The 24924-nt window shown below is 34.4% G+C and overlaps 1 protein-coding gene across 1 annotated transcript in view; it reads left to right on the top strand.

The window, feature by feature from the left end:
* Nucleotides 1–21800, top strand: part of LOC148951855 (regulator of chromosome condensation-like) — a 59351-nt gene extending 37551 nt beyond the window's left edge. The window contains exons 4-8 of the mRNA XM_089089364.1: nucleotides 1593–1773; nucleotides 5402–5626; nucleotides 12317–12610; nucleotides 14762–14923; nucleotides 17733–21800. Coding sequence (XP_088945490.1) covers nucleotides 1593–1773; nucleotides 5402–5626; nucleotides 12317–12610; nucleotides 14762–14923; nucleotides 17733–17908 — 1038 coding nt within the window. The 3' untranslated portion in view covers nucleotides 17909–21800. The remainder of the gene's footprint in view (nucleotides 1–1592; nucleotides 1774–5401; nucleotides 5627–12316; nucleotides 12611–14761; nucleotides 14924–17732) is intronic.
* Nucleotides 21801–24924: the final 3124 nt, after the last annotated feature.

Below are 24924 nucleotides of genomic sequence, written 5' to 3'. Positions count from 1 at the left end.
ATCTCAGCCTTACGCACACGTCTACCAAGGAGTTTCACCCTTGGGCTTCCCTAATAAACAGTATTTTTTGAGGATGTTGATGCAATTTTTTATTACACAGTCTTTATTCACTAATAAATAAAATTTAATGAAGATTTAAAATTAAATTTGTAAGTTTATTTAATTTATGAACAGATTTGGGTTTTACAAATTTTCAGCCGTTTTATTGTTCATATTTAGCTCTTTGAAGAATAAGTTTGCTGACCACTGCTGTAGTCTTTACAGGAAGAGTTTTTTTTTTTTAATCGGCATTTTATGGCATTTTAAAGCAACTGCTGACGTGAAATAACCAAAAGAAAACAATGAAAACTGTCAAAATCAGCAAACTTTTAGGGCCATATCGAGCCATTAGGGGCGGGGGACAGGGTAAGAACTTTGTTGTTTTAATATTTAGCTCAAAAGAATCCATGCAAAAGGCCATTACCTATTAATGGTTTTTCACCAAGATCGGTGAAGGTACACAGTGTATACAGGTACATAGTGTTTTTTAGGGGGAGGGGGAGCAAGATTACGGAAAGGAGATTCTTTGAGGATGCTAGTGTTATAAGATTTTTAAAAAAATAGCTGCCGGGTCCAGTTTTTTACCTGCTCACGTGATACAGTCATTTTTCCTTAGTATCTGGTATATTTATTTGGTAATAATAATAATAATGTTTGGGTTTATTTATCAAAAATATGCGTACATCACGAGCAGGGCCTTATCCAGGATTTTGTTTTTCGGGGAAGTTTTACAGAAGGATTTTTATTTGGGGATGGCGGGGGGGGGGGTTACAAAAAACCCTCAAAAATGCAAAAAAAAATGTTTTGATTAATTTTTGTTACGTTTTTACGAGTCAGACAAACATTCGGAGGGGGAAGGGGGTTCAAACCCCCTTCCCCTCCCGGATATGTCCTTGATCACGAGAATCCCCAGAGGCTGTAGGCTGTAAAAGACTAAACACAATAAAACACTAACAAAAAGCAATTCAAATAAAATAAGAACAGAAGAAGGAGAAAAAATCAGAAGAAGCATGACTTAATTGACTTCAAACACCAAAACCGCACAACACGAACAAAACTTCCGTACAAACGCATGCCACTCCCCCCCCCCCTAAAAAATATTAGCAACTTGTGCAGCTGAGAACGACGCACCAAATTCATAAACTTCAAGACAATGCAATTTCAATAGTATCTGGAATATAAACGTAGTAACTATGCTCCACTTACGTAGTAAGCGATCTTCCATGCCTCTGCCTTTCTGAAAAGATCTGCTATCTCGCGTTATCTACATAAGTAAACTGTGAATACTGTCTCACATTTTTTTCCAGGATAAGCTAAAAAAAAGACCCTATTAAAGTACATAGTTAAATAGAAAGGTATATAGCTAGTAGATAGTTCTTTTCCGCTTTTATGATTGATTTTATCATTATTCCAGTTTTATTTTTTTTTGCACTGAATAATATCCATTTACTTTACTTTTTTCTGATCTTTATCAACAAAGCCCAATTTTCGCGTTTTAACGTCTAATACAGTTTTACTTGTGTAATTTAATAATTTTAATATCTTTCTAAAAGGTTTATACATTTGGCAACAATGACGAGGGAGCCTTGGGACGACTGACAGAAGAAGAAGAAGACCGATTTGAAGCCAGAAAAGTACTACTTCCTGGGAGAGTTTGTATGATCTCAGCAGGAGATGCTCATTCTGCTGCTTTGTTAAAAGACGGACGGGTCTTTGCGTGGGGTATATTCAAATGTAAGTTTATTAAAGGGTTCTACCCTTACACAGGAGAGTACTTCCTCCTATAAATGTTGAATCTTTTTCCATATCCTTTGCCCTAAATTTTCTATCAGTTTATAATAATTTGGACAGTAATTTAATAAAAAATAACTATAGTTTAATGACAAGACGATTTGTATTTCACGACCAGTGAGTTACTCCTTTGCTGTAAACTGAACTGCAAAATAATAAAAAGTATTTTCATGATGCTAATCAATTTTTAATGATAAGCGTCAATTTCTATTGATCTTAGATGATAACATTGAATTTAACCATCATCACCATTATCAGTAACAACAATTATAGTGTAAATAAAATGTTCTTCGCGATTTTATGTTTTATTGTAAATAAAAGAATCTACTTTACAACGAGTAACAGAAAGAAATTTCACTTTTCATTGAATGATGGGGGAGCCAACAGTGGTGTCAAATAGGGGAGAAGGTATGGGATCATGTGCCCCTTAAACCCCCCCTCTAGGTTTCCAAATTTGCCTATTTTGATTCAACTTCATTCTAAAATTCTAAGTTGAGCTCAAGTGTTCTTAGGGCCAATTTTCAAGAGAGTGGGAGTTGAACTCATGTTCATCTTCCAACCTCGATAAAACAACCATAAGTTCAACGAATAGGATGAGCAAAAACATAGTTTGATTGAACAAATCCAGCGCAAAAACACAAATTCACGCTTTTAAATAATTGAATTTTTACGCTATTTAAATAAAGATAGATCTTATATGTTTGTTTTTAAATATATTATAACGCTATTCTATTGCATATTTTTAGCCTTTTATAGTTTACGCTTTATTTACTTCTGAAACATAATATGTATATAATGAAGGGCTGCGGGTCTATTAGAAATTAAAGCTAAAGCGGCTTTCACACGCTTCGTATGTAATTTCTATTTTCAGTAGTTAAGTTGCGCTATGTTAAGTAGAAATATTGCACTTTGACAAGTCCTTTCACGGGAGACTGACGTAAAACCAGCGTAATCATCGCCTGAAACCACCATAAGCAAAACTTTCAAAAATTAAATGCTTGGAATAGATTCAAGGTTTGACCAAGTGTCAAAGGCCTTCTGCGTAGAAAGATTCTATCAATTTTCTTTTAAAATTGATTTAATTGCCCTCCCAGAAATTGCATCTTGTTGCTGCTGTTTTGAATTTTTCCGTATCGTTAGTAAGCATTGTTAGTAAGCATTTCCATATCGTTAGTAAGCATTGAACTTATGTTCACCACCCAACCTCGTGAAAACATCCATTTGTTCAACGAAAAGGTGGGTCATCAAGTTCTACTCTGGTCGAAAGGCAGAGTTGAACTAAGGCTCTTTATCAAAAGAGACGGCTCTTTATCAAGTTCAAAAAGAGACAGGCTAGAGGAGGATGGGAGCAAAAACATGATTTGATCCGGCGCGAACAAATCCGGCGCGAAAATAAATTCACATGGATACAGAATTTTCATCCAGCTCGCATCTTCTTGAAAATGGCCTCTTATTTCGTACACCTAGACATAATTCTTTCATAAATTAAATAGTTACACTATGATTTAGTCAATTTTTTTTCCGGAGTAAGATAAAACAAAATCATCAAAATGACTCGGGCTAGCAAACATTGATGAACTTTCATTTATTGTTAGAGGATAATTGAATTAGTATGAAAAATTTGCATGACAAACACTAATTTTGAAAGAAAAATCAAGACAATGTATGTCAGTCAAAACATAAAATCAATTAAAAAAAAGTTCTAACTTGACTTAATAACAAAATTAAGTTAGTAGCAAGACAGTTCGTTAGTCAATAACAAATATATTAAAGGCTTAAACTGATAAGAGTAGAAAATACAACAAATCATAGTCAAAATAGTAAAAAATATACACAAAAATTATCAAAGGATAAAAATCAAACTAAAATTAAGAGAGCATGTAGAGTTGGTAAAAGGCAATAAAGCAATTTACAGCTAGTTAAGAAGTGAAATGAATATAGAGAGGTAAATCAAGTGAAATAATCTATTTTGAATCGATTTGAATGCTATTATTAGAAAGAAAAGATATTCTTCTATTGTAACAGTTCGTTTTGCATTGAATTGGAGTGGTAATAGAGACCCTTTTGCCTTAGAAGGAGATTCCTGATTGGGCTTTGAGGGAGGCTGTACGGAAAGGGCCTCATATGTGTCCCATGGAGTGATTAAGCCTGCCTTTCTTAAAAGATAATTGTATTTTTGCTTTAAAAATAACTAAGTGACTAAAATATAACTTTAACGGTATTGGTTGCTTTTTCTTCTTAGCTTCCTGGAAATGAGTTTTTTTTGGTTCTTTCGTAAAATGTGCGTTTTAGCATGGATTTAGTCTCATTAATTGCTTTCATAAAGTAATTTATCCTCGTGCTCAATTGTTAGCGTTAAGACTATTGTAGTTTTCCAATACGATGTGGGGACAATTGCAAGTGCTGGGGTATCCTTCTGTGTAATACCAAGCTGGTCGATGGGTCCCTTGTGGAAGCTACCCCACGGAAACTTTAACCTCTACCCACCCCCCTGGACGTTTGTAGCCTAAGACTACTGGGTCTTGACTGAATGGCATTGAGGTTTGGGTGCTACCAGGTAGATGGTAGAGATGCCCATACCTTAACGTCTCCTTGGCCACTTGAACAAGGCAGCTGGAAAGTTATTGTGCATAGTTGAATGTAAATCTGGCCAGTGGATATCCTGGATTCAATCGAGCTATGTAGTTTTCGAAGATGTCAAATAAGCTACAGACTACTGCACTTGAACGGTAAGTTTCCACTCCATGTGTTAGACTGAAGCCTTCCGCTTGGATGTCTTCGGCCTAGGACAGCAGAATAACATGGATAACAGGTTGAATAACAGCATGCAATCTACGGCACTGTTAGGGAATTTATTGCCATAACAACGCAAATCCTTCTGAGTATTTCGTTCGGATATCAGTCTGGTTGCCATCAGGTGGCTGATGAAGATGCCCATAACCGCGTAACTACTCAAACGAGCTATTTAGTCCGGGACATGTAAAAAAAGCGCTTCAAGGCCAAGATTACTGCGCTTCAAGGCCAAGTTCCCACTTGACGTATTAAACAGAAGCCTTTCCCTTGGACATCTCCAGGCTAGGGTACTTGAGCCTTGGCTGAATAACATGCAAGTCAGGATGCCAACAGGGACCTTATTACCATAACAGTGGCAGAGTCCGGTGAGCACCTTGACGGAAAAAGGTGATTACAAAGCTCATGCCTGTAATTGGTCGTTGTTGACGAAATCAGACCATGTGCTAGGTTAAGTCAGTCATGGGAGACCCACGACTCAACTGAGCCATTTAGTCTGGGAGACGTCGAGTCGGCTCAGGATTGATGCACTGGCAAAGTAACTCCAATTAGTAGACTAAAGCTTAGTAACTCTCCAAATGCCTCCGGATATTTTCAAAGATACTCCAAAAATCTTAGACTCAGTCAATGACACTCTTCTTAGTTTTACTCTTGGTTACTCTCCTTGTTAAATTCTCTCTTTTTAAAAAAGAAGAAAAACGAGGAAAAACAGAAGCCCGGGAAAAAAGGAAAATAAGCAGTAAACTCTGTACTTTTTTAAACGTGAATTTCCACTTTTCAGCTGCAAGTGGTGATCTGGGTCTAATTCCAACCAGTTCTGCAAAAGTTGAGATGCCAGTTGAAATTCTACCTTCTGTACCAATCACAAAAATTGCATCTGGTGAAAATCACATGATCCTTTTATCTGAAACCGGACATGTTTACACATTTGGCTGTCCTGAACAAGGTCAACTGGGAAGATTCTCTAGTAGAGCTGCTAGTATAGGGAGCAGTAGACAAACAGTTGGTAAATAATTTCTATTTACCTTATTATGAAACCTTTATCGTTGTTACAAAAGCCAAAGGTCGTATTTAGTGATATCATAATTTCATTGAGGTGTGATAAATTTATAGTTATTTCAATACAGTTATAGTTATTTATCGTTATGATTTTATATTTTTTTTTAATTAAGGTTTTAGACTCTTCATGGAAACAGTCATCTCCGGGAGATTGAATTAAAAATATATTTAGTAATTACAACTTGTTGCTGAATGATTTGGCCGGGGGGTTGATCCATGTTTTTTTTTCTTTCGAAAAATCCATAAATAACTTTGATATTTACTTTGCTTGGCATATTATTTACCAGGGGAAGGGGGGGGGGGTGGCGATAGCCAACATATTTGGGCAAATGTAAGAAAAACAAAACCGTGTGCAATGAACCTGTGGGGTTGCCCCTTAGGGTTGTCACCATCGGTTTAAAAAGACATCTGAGATACAACCAAATAACCTAGCACAAAATAAAAACAAACTATTTTTGATTGGCTTAGGGCAAATTTAAAGCAAAGATCTTCAATCTTTTGAGGTATATGGGCTGCATTGACGAAAAAGACATGCCTAGAGTTACAGTGAAAATTCAATTGCTAATAATATGTGACAAGAAAAAAACATATGCGGGTTTTGTAATATTCGTTGTCAATACAAGACCATAAGAAATTGGTTGTGATTTGTTGTTGTCATTTTGTGTAATGTTTTTTTTTTCATTTTATCTGTAATTTGTTGTCAATTTTGACACGTTGTCAATGTTTGGTAATTTTTTTGTCCTTTGTCACTCTATCTTTAATATTTGCTGCTAAGTATAAAACCATTATAGGTAGACTGTGATTCGTTGTTGTCATTTTCTGTGCAATACTTTTTCATTTGTCAGTAATTTTTGTCAATTTTGACACCTTATCAGTGTTTGGTATCTTTTTCTGTCATTTTGTCTGTAATATTTGTTGTTAAGTACAAAACCATTGGATTTATGCTGGGGTTAAAACGAAGCCGTCTGAACGTACCTTTTTTTTACAATGAAGTAAATAGCTACAGCTCAAGCCAGTTTGATATTTGCACATTTAGCGAGAAATTTAAAAAATTATAAATAGCCTTAGCTTAACAACGAATTGGAACAGAGCTATGAAATTATCTCACACAAGCTATTATGTTAAAAAGTTCCAAGATACCTATATGTAGGATATAATCTTATGAACATTATAAATATAATGTTACCATAAGAACTGCGCTATCAGCAGCGTTACCAGACGTCCTTTTTGGAGGACATGTCTTCCTGTTTAACCCCTGTCCTCCCTCCTTAAAAACAGTGATTTGTCCTCCTTTTTGTGTTTAACAAAAAGGATTTAAAATTTGTCCTCCTTTTTGTGTTTAACAGGAGGACATGTCTTCCTGTTTAACCCCTGTCCTCCCTCCTTAAAAAGAGTGATTTGTCCTCCTTTTTGTGTTTAACAAAAAGGATTTAAAATTTGTCCTCCTTTTTGTGTTTAACAGGAGGACATGTCTTCCTGTTTAACCCCTGTCCTCCCTCCTTAAAAAGAGTGATTTGTCCTCCTTTTTGTGTTTAACAAAAAGGATTTAAAATTTGTCCTCCTTTTTGTGTTTAACAGGAGGACATGTCTTCCTGTTTAACCCCTGTCCTCCCTCCTTAAAAAGAGTGATTTGTCCTCCTTTTTGTGTTTAACAAAAAGGATTTAAAATTTGTCCTCCTTTTTGTGTTTAACAGGAGGACATGTCTTCCTGTTTAACCCCTGTCCTCCCTCCTTAAAAAGAGTGATTTGTCCTCCTTTTTGTGTTTAACAAAAAGGATTTAAAATTTGTCCTCCTTTTTGTGTTTAACAAAAAGGATTTAAAATTTGTCCTCCTTTTTGTGTTTAACAGGAGGACATGTCTTCCTGTTTAACCCCTGTCCTCCCTCCTTAAAAAGAGTGATTTGTCCTCCTTTTTGTGTTTAACAAAAAGGATTTAAAATTTGTCCTCCTTTTTGTGTTTAACAGGAGGACATGTCTTCCTGTTTAACCCCTGTCCTCCCTCCTTAAAAAGAGTGATTTGTCCTCCTTTTTGTGTTTAACAAAAAGGATTTAAAATTTGTCCTCCTTTTTGTGTTTAACAGGAGGACATGTCTTCCTGTTTAACCCCTGTCCTCCCTCCTTAAAAAGAGTGATTTGTCCTCCTTTTTGTGTTTAACAAAAAGGATTTAAAATTTGTCCTCCTTTTTGTGTTTAACAGGAGGACATGTCTTCCTGTTTAACCCCTGTCCTCCCTCCTTAAAAAGAGTGATTTGTCCTCCTTTTTGTGTTTAACAAAAAGGATTTAAAATTTGTCCTCCTTTTTGTGTTTAACAGGAGGACATGTCTTCCTGTTTAACCCCTGTCCTCCCTCCTTAAAAAGAGTGATTTGTCCTCCTTTTTGTGTTTAACAAAAAGGATTTAAAATTTGTCCTCCTTTTTGTGTTTAACAGGAGGACATGTCTTCCTGTTTAACCCCTGTCCTCCCTCCTTAAAAAGAGTGATTTGTCCTCCTTTTTGTGTTTAACAAAAAGGATTTAAAATTTGTCCTCCTTTTTGTGTTTAACAGGAGGACATGTCTTCCTGTTTAACCCCTGTCCTCCCTCCTTAAAAAGAGTGATTTGTCCTCCTTTTTGTGTTTAACAAAAAGGATTTAAAATTTGTCCTCCTTTTTGTGTTTAACAGGAGGACATGTCTTCCTGTTTAACACCTGTACTCCCTCCTTAAAAAGAGTGATTTGTCCTCCTTTTTGTGTTTAACAAAAAGGATTTAAAATTTGTCCTCCTTTTTGTGTTTAACAGGAGGACATGTCTTCCTGTTTAACCCCTGTCCTCCCTCCTTAAAAAGAGTGATTTGTCCTCCTTTTTGTGTTTAACAAAAAGGATTTAAAATTTGTCCTCCTTTTTGTGTTTAACAGGAGGACATGTCTTCCTGTTTAACCCCTGTCCTCCCTCCTTAAAAAGAGTGATTTGTCCTCCTTTTTGTGTTTAACAAAAAGGATTTAAAATTTGTCCTCCTTTTTGTGTTTAACAGGAGGACATGTCTTCCTGTTTAACCCCTGTCCTCCCTCCTTAAAAAGAGTGATTTGTCCTCCTTTTTGTGTTTAACAAAAAGGATTTAAAATTTGTCCTCCTTTTTGTGTTTAACAGGAGGACATGTCTTCCTGTTTAACCCCTGTCCTCCCTCCTTAAAAAGAGTGATTTGTCCTCCTTTTTGTGTTTAACAAAAAGGATTTAAAATTTGTCCTCCTTTTTGTGTTTAACAGGAGGACATGTCTTCCTGTTTAACCCCTGTCCTCCCTCCTTAAAAAGAGTGATTTGTCCTCCTTTTTGTGTTTAACTAGTACATAACACTTGTACAACCATGGTTCCTAGACAGAACACAAATAGTAGTAAAAATCTACATTTTCAAACAAGATATGTAACATTTTGCTCATTAGAACAGGTTTTTTTCGTTGTGAGATATTCAGAAATGGAGAGTGGAGCTACGAAACATTTGGATTTGTCATTTCTTTTGTTTTTAACCAGTACAATTACACAACCAGAATTTCTCAACAGAACACCTAACAGTCATAAAAATATACATTTTCAGACAATTTATAAACATTTTGCTCATTGGAACTGGGCTTTTTTGTCTCGGGACGTTCAGAAATGGTATCTATGGAGAATGGAGTTTTCACATAGGCAACACTGAACTAAACTGGAAAAATATATTTTTAGCGCGGTCTTAAATGTACGTATAATTCTGTTTTGTAAATGTATGATAAATTTTGAAGCATTAACAAATTACGTCAAAATAATAAGCAAAATGGAACTTTAAAAATCACATTTGATTGACAAAAGTGCCGTCTCTAATTAGAGTGCCCACTCACACATTGTTAAACTGACAGTTTTGAATTATAAAAAAATACCATATTAGAAAGGTCGTTTCAATTGAGTCTTTCTAAATAAAAAAGAAAGCAAATTGCATATGAACATAAATAAACATGAAAAAGTTAGCAATATACAAAAACTGAATGATTTCTTAGGCTGGACTGCTTTTCCATTTATAGAATTTAAGAGAGAAAGAAACGGGTATAATTTAAACAAACAGTGGAATAAAACAGTAAAACAGAGAAAAAACGGGGATAATTTAAATAAACAGTGAAATAAAATAGTAAAACAGAGAAAAAATGGGTATAATTTAAACAAAAAGTGGAATGAAACAGTAAAACAGCGAAAAAACGGGTATAATTTAAATAAACAGTGAAATAAAACAGTAAAACAGAGAACAAACGGGTGTTATTTAAATAAACAGTGGAATAAAACAGCAAAACAGAGGAAAAACGGGTATAATTTAAACAAACAGTGGAATAAAACAGTAAAACAGAGAAAAAATACAGTGGAATAAACAAAATACATTTTAAATGCTTTCTCCTTTTTAACTTTAGTAAATCCAATATTATTAAGGCTTTCAGGAATGAATATCAGTATATATATTAAAGTGTCAATCACCATTTTATTTTCTGGTTTTGTCTTCTACTTGGTTATGTATCGTAATTTCTGTTCGTTTTGGGTTTTATTATTTTTGTTCTCTTTGAAAAGACTCTTTTTTTGGAATTTTTTTTAAATTAATAACAATAATATTACGATATTATTGACTTTAATAATAATATTGATAATATTAATTAATGACAGTTAATGATAATAATAATAATGAAAGTGAAGTCATCATAAGCTAAGGCTGTAATAGTTTCCAGTTTGGGTTTTTAATAATGATAATTTAATGAAAAAAAAAAGAAATACAGATACAAACCTCTTACGATTCTCTAAGAAACTAGAAAACATATCAAGTAAATGAAAACTATCAAGCTCTTCCGTGAATGAATCCCCATATGGGCTATTTACTATTGATGAGGGCAGGCTATTATACTTGTTGATGACCCTGCTGGAGAATGAATCCCCATCTGGGGTATATACTATTGGTGAGCGCAGACTTATCCAGCTCTTTCGTGAATGAATCCCCGTCTGGGCTATTTACTATTGATGAGAGCAGACTATTCCATTTGTTGATGACCTTATTGGAGGATAAATCCCCATCTGGGCTATATACTATTGGTGAGCGCAGACTTATCAAGCTCTTTCGTGAATGCATTCCCGTCTGGGCTATTTACTATTGATGAGGGCAGACTATTCGATTTGTTGATGACCCTATTGAAGAATGAATCGCCATCTGGGCTATATACTATTGGTGAGCGCGGACTTATCAAGCTCTTTCGTGAATGAATCCCCATCTGGGCTATGTACTATTGATGAGAACAAGCTATTCCACTTGTTGATGACCCTATTGGAGAATGAATCCCTATCTGGGCTATATACTATTGGTTAGCGCAGACGTATCAAGCTCTTTCGTGAATGAATCCACACCTGGGCTATTTACTATTGATGAGGGCAGACTCTTCCACTTGTTGATGACCCTATTGGAGAATGAATCCCCAACTGGGCTATATACTATCGGTGAGATCAGACCTATCAAGCTCTTTCGTGAATGAATACCTATCTGGGCTATTTAATATTGATGAGGGCAGGCTATTATACTTGTTGATGACCCGGTTGGAGAAGGTACATCTTCCGGTGTCTTTTGAGAAGCGTCTACCTTGTAGCTTAAACTGATGTTCCCTTATACTTGACATTCTGACCCGAAGAATGTCGGTGGATGCAATGTTGTCATACAAGTTCCAATCCTGTTGCCATGACAACGACGGTAAGGCAAAGTTGGTAATTGGTAATTTACGTTGTTTTCTATCGTGGAGGCTTCTGATTGTGAGTTAAATCTTTTATTAGTCTCTTTGTTTAAGTCCTTCTTCTACTTTACTCTATTTTAAGTCATCACTAGCCAAGGTTCTTTAAGCTTTTAGTTCTGGTTTTTAAGTTTGTTTTTATCATGGAACTTTTGATTGTAAGTTAAATCGTTTATTAGTCTCTTTGTTTAATTCTTTCGTCTACTTTACTAAGGACGACCATTGGTAAAATTACCTAAATATTGTTGTTAATTATTTTCTTATGATTATTGATATTTTTAATAATAATAATAATTATAATTATGTAACATTTATTTTAATTTTTAAATTAAATAATTTATTGAATTAATTAATTAATTAATTTTATTTATTAAATTTATTTAAATAATAATATTTTATGCTTAAATATTATTATTTTTATTACAATAACTATTATTATAACAATATAAAAATTAATAACTTAATATTAACAATATGATTATAATTTTCTTACAATTATTATAACAGATCAGTAGAGACAAATTCTTTGGTTTGACAGTGAAACAACAAAAAAAGATCGGTGGATATTTCGGTCATATATTTAGTGGCCGTGTTCAGCAGACAAACTGCTGAAGATGGTCATTGTATATGTGACCGAAATATCCAAAGATTTTTCTGTTGTTTCACTGTTAAATATTCAGCAGATAAACTGTTGAAGACGGCCACTGTAAATGTGCCCGATATATCCAGAGATTTTTCTGTTGTTTCACTGTCAAATAAAAGGATCTGTCCCTATTGAACTGTTATTTGTACGTCATGGAAAGGCAGTGTGGTCTTCAAAAATACCTATATATAATTATTGTATATCATTTTTTTACGACTATAATCATTATACTATTTTAGCTGGGTACTTAGAGCCTCAGAAGATTGCCTTGATGATAAAAACTGGGAAGTCGAGACGAAAGCAAGTAGCCTTGTTCGATAACGTTTGGGCTGGAGGAATGGCGACGTATATGAAAATTAAAAGCTCGGATCAGATCTATGTTTGTGGGTTGAACAACTACAATCAAATAGCAACTGAAAGTGATAGCGATGATGCAATAGTGATATATTTTCCAATATTGAATAGCAATTTGTCTGGGCGAGCAATTGCTGTAGCTGGAGGGCAGCATCACAGCCTGGCGATGTCAGTAAACGGTAATTCTTTTAAATTATTTACTTTTTTTATATAATTTATTAATTGCAACAAATGATCTTTTTTAACTTTAATAAATAAATAATTTATTGATCAAATAATAACTTATAAAACAATTTGTTTATTTGATAAGTATACTATATAAATAATGAATAATAAAAATAAATATAATAATGAAATAATATAATTGTAGCAATAATGTAATGATAAAAAAACATAATTATGATAATGATAAATATAATGTGTAAATAATAAATATAATTTATTTATTTTTTTCCTATAATTTGTTATAAAATAATTAATTTATTTAATTAAATAATGTATTTTTTTTATAAATAAGTGAATAATTTATTGATTTAATGAATAATTTTTTATAGTTTATTTATTTATCTTAAGCCGTCTAAATATGCTAGACTCGAAGTGAGTTTTAGCTCATTTAGTTTCCAAGTCTTGTCATACCGGTCAACAAAATATATGAGAGTTGATTAGGGAGCAACTTTGATCTTGAAAAAAAAGCTAAGGGAAGAAGTGTAATTATTATTTACGTTTGCCCACTAAACCCTTAAACAGCTATTCTTTGGTGTAATTTAAGGCCTATTCAAGGTGTGTTTTAGCTGATTTTGTTTTCAGATGTAATTTATATAGCGCAATAAAGTTTATTAGGGCTATTTAGAAACCAACTTGAATTTTAGATAGCAACTGAAGGGATCTTCAGTTGCTAAAGAAAGAAAGATAGCAACTGAAGGGATCTTGTATTGTACACTTGTAAATTACATTCTTAAACTGCAATTTAGGATAATCCCTTTCAAATTGAGATACATAAAATAATAGCATACTACCTTCTTGATTAAAAATGACAATGCATTTATTGATATCCCATAAGTTATCATTACCATTTCAGCTATTTGTTACATTCTATTCGTAACATGGGTAAACTTAGTTAGGTCAGGTATTTCATTAGGAGACAGCGATCCCTATTACGACGACCTATTCAGTACTTTGAAGTTGTAGAACTCAACACCAAACATCATGTGACAGTTGGCCTTCGCTAATTCTCACCATGCACCTTCAATAACGTCATTGGCCGCTTTTAGTTTTATCAGTCACATGTGGCTGTTTCATCTTTCTCAAAAAAGGGATCCTGAGTGTCCAGTATGTATAAAGGATGTGTCTGAAGTAGTCATTTTCAGATTCCTAGATTTGGTATTCATGTTGCTTAGTCGACGCTCATGTTTCGTATGCATGAATCAGCACGGAGAGAAAGTTTTTGTCAAAGAGCAGGATTCTAAGTTTTAGGGCATACGCAGGCTCGTCAATCGGGGGCCACCCCTCCTCCACTCCCCAGGTAAAAAAAAAATATCTTGTTATTTCTATTTTATAGTTATTTTCTATTTTAGTTATGTGCTATATTAAATTAGCGAGACTGGCCGTTTGTACTTTTTTACCCCTGTGCTTCGTTCTTTGCTTTTTGCTTCGTTTTTGCTGTCCCCCGGTAATATTTTTGGTTCAGTATATATATTTTTACATATTATGCTATGTTTTATTTTATGCTATATTTTATTTTATTATTTATCAGTATATAATATTTTTGGTTTGGTAATATTTATGGACAATTTTACTGACATCTACACATTAATAGGAGGAAATCTTCGAAATAGCCAGTGGATCTTCAATAGGAATTGTTTAAAAAATTAGATACACAGGTTTGGGCACATTTTTGTTAATTTTGGCTTGTTTTGAGTTTGACTCGGTTATTTATTGTAATTTCTGTTCATTTCATTTATTTATCGATATCGATTTCTGGTAGGTTTACGCTTGGAAGATTATTTGACTTTATATTTGCTAATTCTTGGCTTATTGGAGCTCTTTACTTTTCTTTGAAAAACTTGTCTTGTGGACAAAGTTTTTAAAATTAATTTTATTATGTATGAGTACATGATATTTCTGGCTCGGTAATATTTGTAGGAATTAAAACTGACATCTGCACATTAAAAGACGGAGAACATCTTTGAAATACCCAGTAAATCTTCCATAAGAATTATTTAAAAGATTAAATGCACAAATTTGGGCGTTTGATAGACGCACTTTTGCCTTGTGCGTGCATTAGTGCCTTTGATATTTATGCAGTCCATTAATTTCCTTTCTACTTATAGGAGAAGTACAATCTTTTGGATCAACCACGTACGGCCGCCTTGGCACTGGAAATTTGGGCCCCCTCGTCTCAGCCGTATCTGAACCAACCTCTGTGGCGATACCAGGACGTGCGATTGATATTGCTGTTGGGTCAAGTGTGTCATTTGCGATTACTGATCAAGGTAACTTTACGATTGCAAAGGGCCTCACCTTTGGTCCTATAAAGCTCTGGATCCTACGTTTGTAGCTATTGTTACCCTTTGCAAAGGGCCTCACATTTGGCCCTATAAAGCTCTGGATCCTACGAATGTAGCTATTGTTATCCTTTGGAAAGGGCCTCACATTTGGCCCTATAAAGCTCTGGATCCTACGAATGTAGCTATTGTTACCCTTTGCAAAGGGCCTCACATTTGGCCCTATAAAGCTCTGGATCCTACGAATGTAGCTATTGTTACCCTTTGGAAAGGGCCTCACACTTGGTCCTATAAAGCTCTGGATCCTACGAATGTAGCTATTGTTACTATTATCCTTCTTATTCTTAAACTGCAATGGAAACTACTTACAACAGGATTCCCCTTTTAATATCAGAGCCACAAGATGGCTTGCAAAGATTATGGAATCTTCCATGCAATCCGTCGAAAAGGTAGGAAGCAGTTCGCGAACTGTAATTCTAAGGAAAGTGAATGCATTCATTATTCTTATATAGTTTGAATACATAAGAAGACTAAATAATAAAAGGATAAGAAATTCTAATCTTAATAAAGTCTAATCTATTCAGCGATCTCATTTTAATTTCTGCTATCCTAACTCTCGTTAATCCTCTAGATAAATATAAAATGCTTTTTTTGGAAGGGGGGGGGGACTGATAAATCATCTCTCTTGATTCCCAGTGATGTATCTTGCTATACACCTTCATTATTAGCGTGGGGTAGGAGGTAATAATGCCCCTCCCATTGCTATAATTGCTATATTAGGGGACTGTCCCCTCTTCTCCTCTTCCCTCTTTACTATCAAGTTTTACTTTTCGTCTAAATTATTTCAGCATATTTCCTTAAACACAAAGCCTATTGAATTGGAAAAAGGATAAAGCTCTGGATCCTAAAAATGTAGTTATTGTTACTATTATCCTAGCAATTTGGAAAGATTCAAATATCTTTGTACCTGCAGCTTGTCGTGTTGTTGGCTCATAGTTGATGTTTGACCCCGTCCGAACCGGACTCAAAATTAGAAATGTAATATAGCACTAATAAAGTCAATATAAAGGATTGTTCATTGGGAGATGAACCTTTTAAATAGCTCAATCGTGGCATGTTGCGGCCGTGAATCTTTTGAGAGAAGAATAGGAAGATAAGTTTGCGAACCAAGACTAGAATATTGGAAGCTACGGTAATGAAAGTGGTTAAGTATGGACAGGTTCTGAACCGTGGGTGCCTCGAAAGGTAGAGGAAGATTTTTTTAATGTTATCTGGAGGAATTGTCTACCGGTAGTTTTAGGTACAGGTTTGACTGACCGTTAAACAACGAGCTGTAGGGGAAATAAGGTTCAATCCAACTGTTTCGAGATGTAATGAAAGAAAGGCTGAGATGGCGCGTTTTACAAATTCAAGATAAGAAAATTGCCAAAGGTTGTGCTTTTTGAGGCAAAACGAAAAGCAAATCTTCCCCGAACGTGGCGAGAAGAGGTGATAAGAGAAGATTTAAGACGAAATAGAAATTCTGGGGAGGTGGTGAAAAGTGAAGCTTGGAATAGATTGGGGTGGACGAGGAGCGTGCGTAGAAGCGTTGGCCTCAGGTGGCTTGGTGCTGTAGTGAATCGGTAGTACTATAAATCTTTGATAATCAGTCTTTTTCTTTGCTAACCTGTCATTAAAATATAAAAAAACTACCGCTCTAATATTAATAAGATGACGAACCAGGTGCACAAGTCTACGGTTATTTCAAAAGTAGAACGATTTTTAAAAATTCGGTTTTGCTATAACAAAAATTAGAAGACCATAATTTTACATTTTCTTTAACAGAAAAAAGTGGTTAAATCCATAGTTAATCTGAACTAGCAAGATTACCAACTCCCCTTTACAATAATAACACCTGAAATATTCAAGTATCTAAAGATCTTGGGCAACATTGCACCCTTAAAAAATAAATGCGGCATAAACCTTAAAAAAATATTCTCTAATCGGTCACATTGTATGCTAATCTGTCCTAAAAATATCAAAGACATTCTGATACAAACAGGATGATGAACCCAGGGTTGCCTGGTCAAAATCACTAAATTTTGAGAAAAAATCACTAGGAATAGTGATAAATCACTAGGCGTGGGAACCCTGTGCAAACCTGGTCCACTTGTTTCACAGTCGTTTTAAAAATGTAATAGCTCTAAAAATGTGGTTTCGCCTTGGCAAAAATTAGTGCTTTTTTAGTGGTTTTTTTTTTTTTTTTTAGACCGAAAAATTTGGATTTTTCCTTCTAAAAAAGACCTCTTCCTGTCTGGTGCTTCCATACATAATTACCTAATTAAGCCGGATAAATGCCATTGATGTATTACCTAATTTAGAATTGGTAATACATCAATCGGTAATTTAGAATTGGTGATTACGGCCAGCCGGCCGTAATCAGGATGGCCAAAACAAAACTAATAGATACAAAGTCGTATCCAGGGGGAGGGAGTTACCGGCTTTGAACCCTCCCCCTGAAATTTTGGTTCAACTCGTAAAAAGTAACAAAGAACATATAAAATGCCGTTTTTAAAGTTTTTATTGTAGCTTCCCCCCCCCCCCCGAACAAAATCCTTGGTACGGCTTTGGTGAGGTATTATATTATCTTTTATCATAAAATGACATTAACTGCTAATATTATTAATTCATCCTTTTTTTTCTCTCTAACGTATGACTTCTTGTTGCTGATATCAGATGTATGGCGTTGTAAAAGTTTCATTGAAAAATTATTTGAGTTTCTAGTTTTCTACTATTGCTTTATGATCCCTTCTTTTAGGTGATTGTTATTCATGGGGCATGGGAACAAATGGTCAACTTGGGTCTGGATCTGAAGATGACATCTACGCTCCACACCATATTCAAAGCAAAGAAACTCAAGAGAAACGTGTTATAGCTGTCTCTAGTGGTGGTCAACACACACTTTTCGTTGTTTCTGAAAAGATAAAACTCTAGAATTTTTCTTATAAATAGAATTTTTGTTTCTGCTCAATTAGAAATTTTTGTAAATGTCCTAAAGAGCGACTGCATCCTATTGTGTTGAGATAAAAGACGTTTGTTAGTCAGACACGCTTGTATGATTTTTTTTTTTTGTTTGGGGTGGGGGTTCAGTTTTAAAAGATAAATTATACGTTTTTTTTTTCTCTTGAATACAATTTTGTCTATTCAAAAGAAATTTTTTTATTTTCCATTTAGAAATTTTTTATAAATGTTCAAAAGATCAATTACATGCTGTTGTACTTAGCTAGAATGCCATTGATGTATTACCTAATTTAGAAATGGTAATACATCAATCGGTAATTTAGAATTGGTGATTACGGCCAGCTGGCCGTAATCAGGACGGCCAGAACAAAACTAATAGATACAAAGTCGTATCCAGGGGGAGGGAGTTACCGGATTTGAACCCTCCCTCTGAAATTTTGGTCCAACTCGTAAAAAGTAACAAAAAACATATAAAATGCCATTTTTAAAGTTTTTATTGTTTTTTTTTCTGGGGGGGGGGAGAGGGCTTAGATTTAAAAGATATAACTCTAGACTTTTTTTGAAATAGAGTGTCTCTGCTCATCTAGAAAATTTTATAATGCCCAAAAGACCAAATGTTTACTGGTGTGCTTTTTCAAAAGAGGTTTGTCAGTCAGACACGCATTCAGGATCCTGTTCGTTTGGAAGGGGAGGGAGAGAGGCTTAGCTTTAAAAAAGAACCCTGGGATTTTTTATGGATAGAGTTAGGATACTTCAATGCTTAGCTGAAACACATGTATCAGTTCGGCACGCTTGTAGGATTTTTTTTTTCATGGGTGAGGGATTAACTTTAGAAGACAAGACTTTCTATAGCTTCTGCTCGTTTGGAGCAAAAACTATAGTTTGGAGCTCGTTTGGAGCAGAAAATATAGAAACGCGTTTGGAGCAGAAACTAAGTTTGGAGTAGAAGACAAGAGAATTTATGTTTCTGCTCGTTTCGAAATTTTATAAATGTCCAAAAGAGAAAATTTTTACTGTTGTGTTTAGCCAAAAGACGTTTGTTTATCAGACACGCATGCAGGTTTATTTTTTGTTTTGGAGGGGGTGGGTTGCAACTTAAATAACAAATGTGACAAATTGGTGAACTGCATTAAAAATATACAAAATAATGTGACACATCGTGAAAATACTAAGATTTCGTTAGAGTATGGCCTTAGGCAACCTCCTTCCCCCTTCCCCTAATATACGTAACAAGGGACAGTAAGCCAGCTCTTCGGGTAATCGAAATTTTAATAAAGCCGCTTATTGCGTCTAATTAAGATGTATTTTGCCAGTAGTTTCAGACACAATATTCTTCAAATTCGTGTTTTAAAGGCGTTTTTGAAGAAAAAGTAGCAACATTAGAACGTAAATTCTAGTATTCCGCTGAAACGAATGCAATCAGTTAAACGTGGAAACGGTCGATCGGGTGAATTAATGCTAATGATTAAGAGCAAGTCTCCAGGAAAGAAGAATATGGGTTGATCTGCTATTAGTTTTATAATGTTTCCTTGCATAAAGCATAAATAAACCTTGGGAAATAAAACGGTATTACTTTTGACAATTAAATAAAAAAGGTGGTACTAAATTGTAAAATTAATTTTCAAATAAAGCAGTGTCAAAACATCAACTGATTGCGTATTTCAAAACTTCGTATATGTCAAAAACACGTATTGTCAAAAATTAAACTGATTTTGAGATCTAATTAAAAGTTCTTTTTTACCTTTTCTACTGTTTGGGAGTCTTAAAGACAAGCAAGTCCATGCTATGCTTCAATTTTGTCGTTTGAAAACAAAAACTAACTATTAGTATTTCGTTTTTATTTTATATTATTAGCCCTGTTATTTCTCGCCCCTTTCATCTTTCTTTATTTATTTTGATACTCTTTTTGGACTATTTTTCCTGTCTCTTCTAATTTAAGAATTGCCATTTTTCCCAGTATACCGCCCCCCTTAGAAAAGGTGATAATTTAAGAGATGATTGGAAGGCCTTTCTATTTTGAATTGAGGCTAAAGAATGCAGTAAAATTCAAGATAGACACTTCCATTAAAGAATAGTGAGAAATAGGGAGGTTAAAGGTGATATTGGAAACGTGGAGGTGAAATAGGTGAGGGGAAAAAAGAAATTATGAGGTGAAAATCTCAAGTTCTGAAGAAGGTGAATGGGTAATCGTAATAGCTGGCAATGAAACAAGTAGCATTTGATGACACAATTTTATTGTGATCAAATTTTATATATTATTTTCAGTGCCGTAGCCAGGGGAGGGGCATCCGGTTTGACTCTTTCCCTCTGAAATATTTCCCGGGCTCTTGAAAATGTAGGTAAAGAAAAATCTTACTTGAGACTAAGGTAAAGTCAAGGGGAGGTAAACCCTTTCTTCTTTTGTTACCCCCCCCCACTGGAAAGAAATTATGGATATGGCCCTGACTGTCTTAGACCAGGTTGATTATTCACCATAATAATGGTATTGCAGCTTCTCCCGACTGTGGTTTTTCTGGTATTTTCTTAAACAACCTTTTGCTATGTTAAAGTATGATTGTGGGGTTGGGCATGTCCCCCCCCCCCTAGATTTTCAAGAATACATTTTTTTGGTATGTTCATTGAAAAATTCTTTTTTTGGTATTTTCATCAGAGGAAATAAAACCCCCCTCGCCCCCTAGATGTTGAAAAATACGTTTTGCCCCCCCCCCCTCATATTTTCGTGAACTGGTGCTGCTGATTTGTGTCAAATCAACTACAACATAATTTTTATTAATTAACAGCCTCTCCAAGGTAATTGTCTTGCCAAATACGTAAGTCGGAAAAGCAGGCCTTTAGAACCACCTCTACCCAATATATGAAATTGTTATTATTTTCTCTATGATTCCTATATTATCGCTGTTAGGATTGCTGTTAGGATATAGTATGATTCCTATACTATACTATCGCTGGATTACGTTGCTCAGGCCATATCTGACATTTTCGAACTTCCGAGATAATTTCCAAAAACCGTTTCCTGAGGTTAATTCAAAGGAAGAATCAGCAGAGCAATGTATTTTCAATTCCACTTCGATCCTACTGATCTACATTGTCCTGCTGATTCTCCCTTTGAGAACAGCTCAGCGAAAGGTTTTTGGCAATAAAATGTTAAAACTTTAGATGTAATAGTGACAATATGTTGCTTGTGTGTATGTGACAATAGTGACAATATGTTGCTTGGTATTTATATAATCTTTAATCTACATTATAAAAGAGGAAGAAAAAGGGGGGAGACTTCTTGCTTGAGTCTTGCTATGTGCTGCTTTTGGTCCTGTTGTATCAATTCGTAAAGTCTGAGACATAACCAAGTTTTGTTCGTCCTAAATTGATTTCTTGATGCAGTAGGATTATTAAAATGTGGTTGCTTTAGAAATGATCAATTCAAAGATAAAACCTATGATATCTGTTCATAACTTGTGTCATAGTTAACCTCGGGGACTGCTTTGTGTCGCCACCTGATGCGCCCTTTATTCCACCATTCGGATTATTTACGTTGCACAATTACTTTGGAAGCGTAAAAATATCAGATACGACTTGTAGGCTTAACAGGGACGATATTTCTAGTATAATTTGCCAGTTTTTGCGACTTCTTTAAATTCCAAACCTAGATTTCCTTAAATGGGCCCCCTTGAAAAAATATATTCTGTACGTACCTTTTCGATGTATGTATTTCAATTATTCCAATTAATTGGGGTTCGGTATTTTCCTATTTACGGCCGTTTATAGTAGAATATCCTGCTAAATACGGGATTTTTTTTAAAGGAATAAATAAGACTGGGAGTTTTGAGTGATACAAGAACTTTTTTTTATTGTTACTGTCGTTTTATTTCCTTCAGTCAACTTTATACATTTGCCATATTTGTATAAAACAAAACTAGAACCTGAATATAAGGAAACTTTGGCACTTTATGGGAATTGAATTTCACCCCTTCCTCTTCCAGAAATGTGTCTCCTGAAATAATATATTCTGTATGTGCCTTTTCGGTGTATCCATTTTAATCATTCCAGGAAATTGGAGTTCGGGGTTTGCCTATTTGCAGCAGTTTATAGTAAACTATCTTGCTATTTATGGAATTCTTTCTTAAGAGAAAAACTGGGAATTTTCAATAATACAAGAATTTTTTGATTATCGCTGTCGTGCTTTTCCCTTAGACACCTTAATATATTGATCAGATTTGTATAAAAGAAAATCGGAACCTGAATATAAGGAAATTTGGGCGCTTTATTGGACTTAAAATATGCAAGACTGACTGTGCACCGTCACCCCAATTTAGAACAATTCCATACAGGGTTCAGTTGAATTAATTTTTTTTTTTGAAATTTGAAGTTTAAGCAAAGCTCACGTTTCTATGCATCCAGCATGAAAATTTTTCCAAAAATAGACAGGTCTTTTATTTTAAACTATTTCTCAATTAGAAAAATTTCTAATTTAAATGCAAAAAACAAGCGAGTAAACTTTTACACAAATATATTTATTGTTGTAACTTTTACACAAATATATTATTATTTGTCAAAAGTGGACTTTTTTCTCCTGCTTAATGTAAAGCAAAGCTCCGTTTATTTTTTATTTTTTTTTTACAAATTTTTACATATCGTAAATACATACACATTCTCACGCTCTATCAAATAGTTCTAACGTTACTTTTGTACTTTAAATATTTCCAAAGGAAATTCCTTCTTTAAGATTTACCTTTGTGAAAAGTAATGAAAGTATTCTCTATTTATTCATTTCAGATGCTGTTAATGTCCAAGTGTATGTACTTAGTTATTTTTGTAAAGATGCTCAATTGTATGTAGAAGTGAATTCATTTGTCTTTCGTATAATTCTCTTGGATAGTATAATAAAGACCATGGTGTCTTGTTAGAGATAGAATTGATATGCACAATTATTTTGTCAGTGAAATTTAGTTTTCTTCAAATAAATATTTTGTATTTGAATGATGTTTTACTTTTTCTATTTTCCTCTAAGCTTGCCCTCAGATCAAAGACTACCCGCTAAGATGTGCATGCCTAGCCTGTTGTCTTTTAAGGTGGTTCTTATGCTGGGGATCCGCCCCTGCTATCAATTCTCCACTCAAGACTAGTCCAACTAGGAGCTGGGCCGACCAAAATTTTTGAGAAATCACTTTCAAGTGATTCGTAGAGGTTCGCTAACACCTTACCTTACTATTACCTTAGAAATCACTTTCAAGTGATTCGTAGAGTTTCGCTAACACCTTACCTTACTATTACCGTAGAAATCACTTTCAAGTGATTCGTAGAGGTTCGCTAACACCTTACTATTACTATTACTAATCTACCTTACTATTACCTGACTATTTAAAGATTTTTGTTTGTTGAAGTTCGATGTTGAAGTTTTGTTGCCTGTATGTAAGCCGAGTGAATACAAGAACTGATCCCCATTTTACCATTGTTCTAATGTCCAAAAATTCTTTAAAATTGAATTTCACTGTATATATGTACGTGTAACATTTTTTGAACGACTGGAAAACTGCATTTGAAATAGGACCTGAAAAGGCCGAATATTTTTTTCCCGAACGGCTTTAACCATACATCCATAAGCTTTCTGACCAAGGATACCCTGATGTAAGAAAAACATTTTGATTGAGCACCCCCCCCCCACTCCCCGTAAAAACTAGTCAGAAATTTTTTCCTGACTCATTTTTTTTACAGAAGTGAGTCAGAATTATTTTTTAAGCACTAAAGGTTATAACAAGACTGAACTTGTAAAGGTTGTTTTAATAAAATGTTGGACTAAAACACATCTATATCAAAGGTTGTCAGCAGGATTGGGGTCAAGTTTGCTTCAGCCCCGTAGAAGACCAAATATTATGCAGAATTTTCATACGTAGTATCAAAAATTCCCACCCCGTCCACCTCCAAGTTTAAAGTGAAAAGAAATCTAATAGAATAATGACAAAAACAATGGCTGTGGCACTGTCACTGAATGACCTAAGGAAATTTTTCTTAGAATTAAAATTGCAATCTTGTATTTTAGTTCTTAGCCAGAAAAGCCTAAAAAACTTCACAAATATTCAAAAATTAACCCTTAATAAAACTGAATGCATTAAAGACGAGAAATTTGTAAAAAAATATGTCTTCCAGAAATTTTTTTGAAAAGAAAGATAAGGTGCGATGTAAATGCGCAAAAAAAGCAGAAATAAAGCCTAAAAAGAACACGACTTAAAATGAATAAACAAATAAAACCTAAAATGAACAGAACTGTCACAAATGTAAGTGTTTGTTACGCCCCCTTAAAGGTTATTGTGTCATTTTGTACTTTACTGAAGAGATTATATTTGAGGCAGTTTTTTTTTATTATTAATTAAAAAAAGTTTTTCTGAGGAAAGTAAAGAGCGAAGTCGGATAGGGCGTGTTGGTAACGCGCGTATCGTTGTCAGGCGTATCAGTATCTCGTGCTTTTTTTTCCAATAATGGTTCTGTGCCTTCTATATAATTTTTAATTAAAAACGGACCAAGATTAATTTAAAAAACTAAGTTTTCCTGAGGGAAGTAAAGAGCAAAGTTGAAATTTAAAACGAACAAAAATTATTGCTTCACAGCCCATCTAGTATATATCGATAAAACTAGTGCAAATAATTCACCTTGGTGATATTTCCCCATGTTCTTAGGATTATAGAAAATTAGCGCTTTACTGAAAACAGTTTTCGCGTTATAGATTAGTTTTCGGTTGTGAGGCTACGTACTCACTTTTGACTCCTAAATCAACATTCTTGTTATTTATACTTGACTTTTGTGTTTTCTGTTAAGCGCTAGTTTTTATAATCCCACAAGCACGTGGAAATATCACCAGTTGGTTTATCCGTACTAGTTTTATAGATATAAATTAGATAGGCTCTGAAGTAATACATTTTGTTAGTTTTAAGTTTCAACTTCACTCTTTACTTCCGTCAGAAAAACTTTGTTTTTAAATCAACATTATATAGACCGAG

The sequence above is a fragment of the Artemia sp. Qi Xiang Cuo genome, chromosome 5, assembly GCF_049724085.1.
Source record: "Artemia sp. Qi Xiang Cuo chromosome 5, ASM4972408v1, whole genome shotgun sequence".
NCBI classification, from domain to species: Eukaryota; Metazoa; Arthropoda; class Branchiopoda; order Anostraca; family Artemiidae; genus Artemia; species Artemia sp. Qi Xiang Cuo.
Note: the sequence above shows the minus strand (reverse complement) of the source record. Positions and strands in the feature narration are given on the sequence as shown.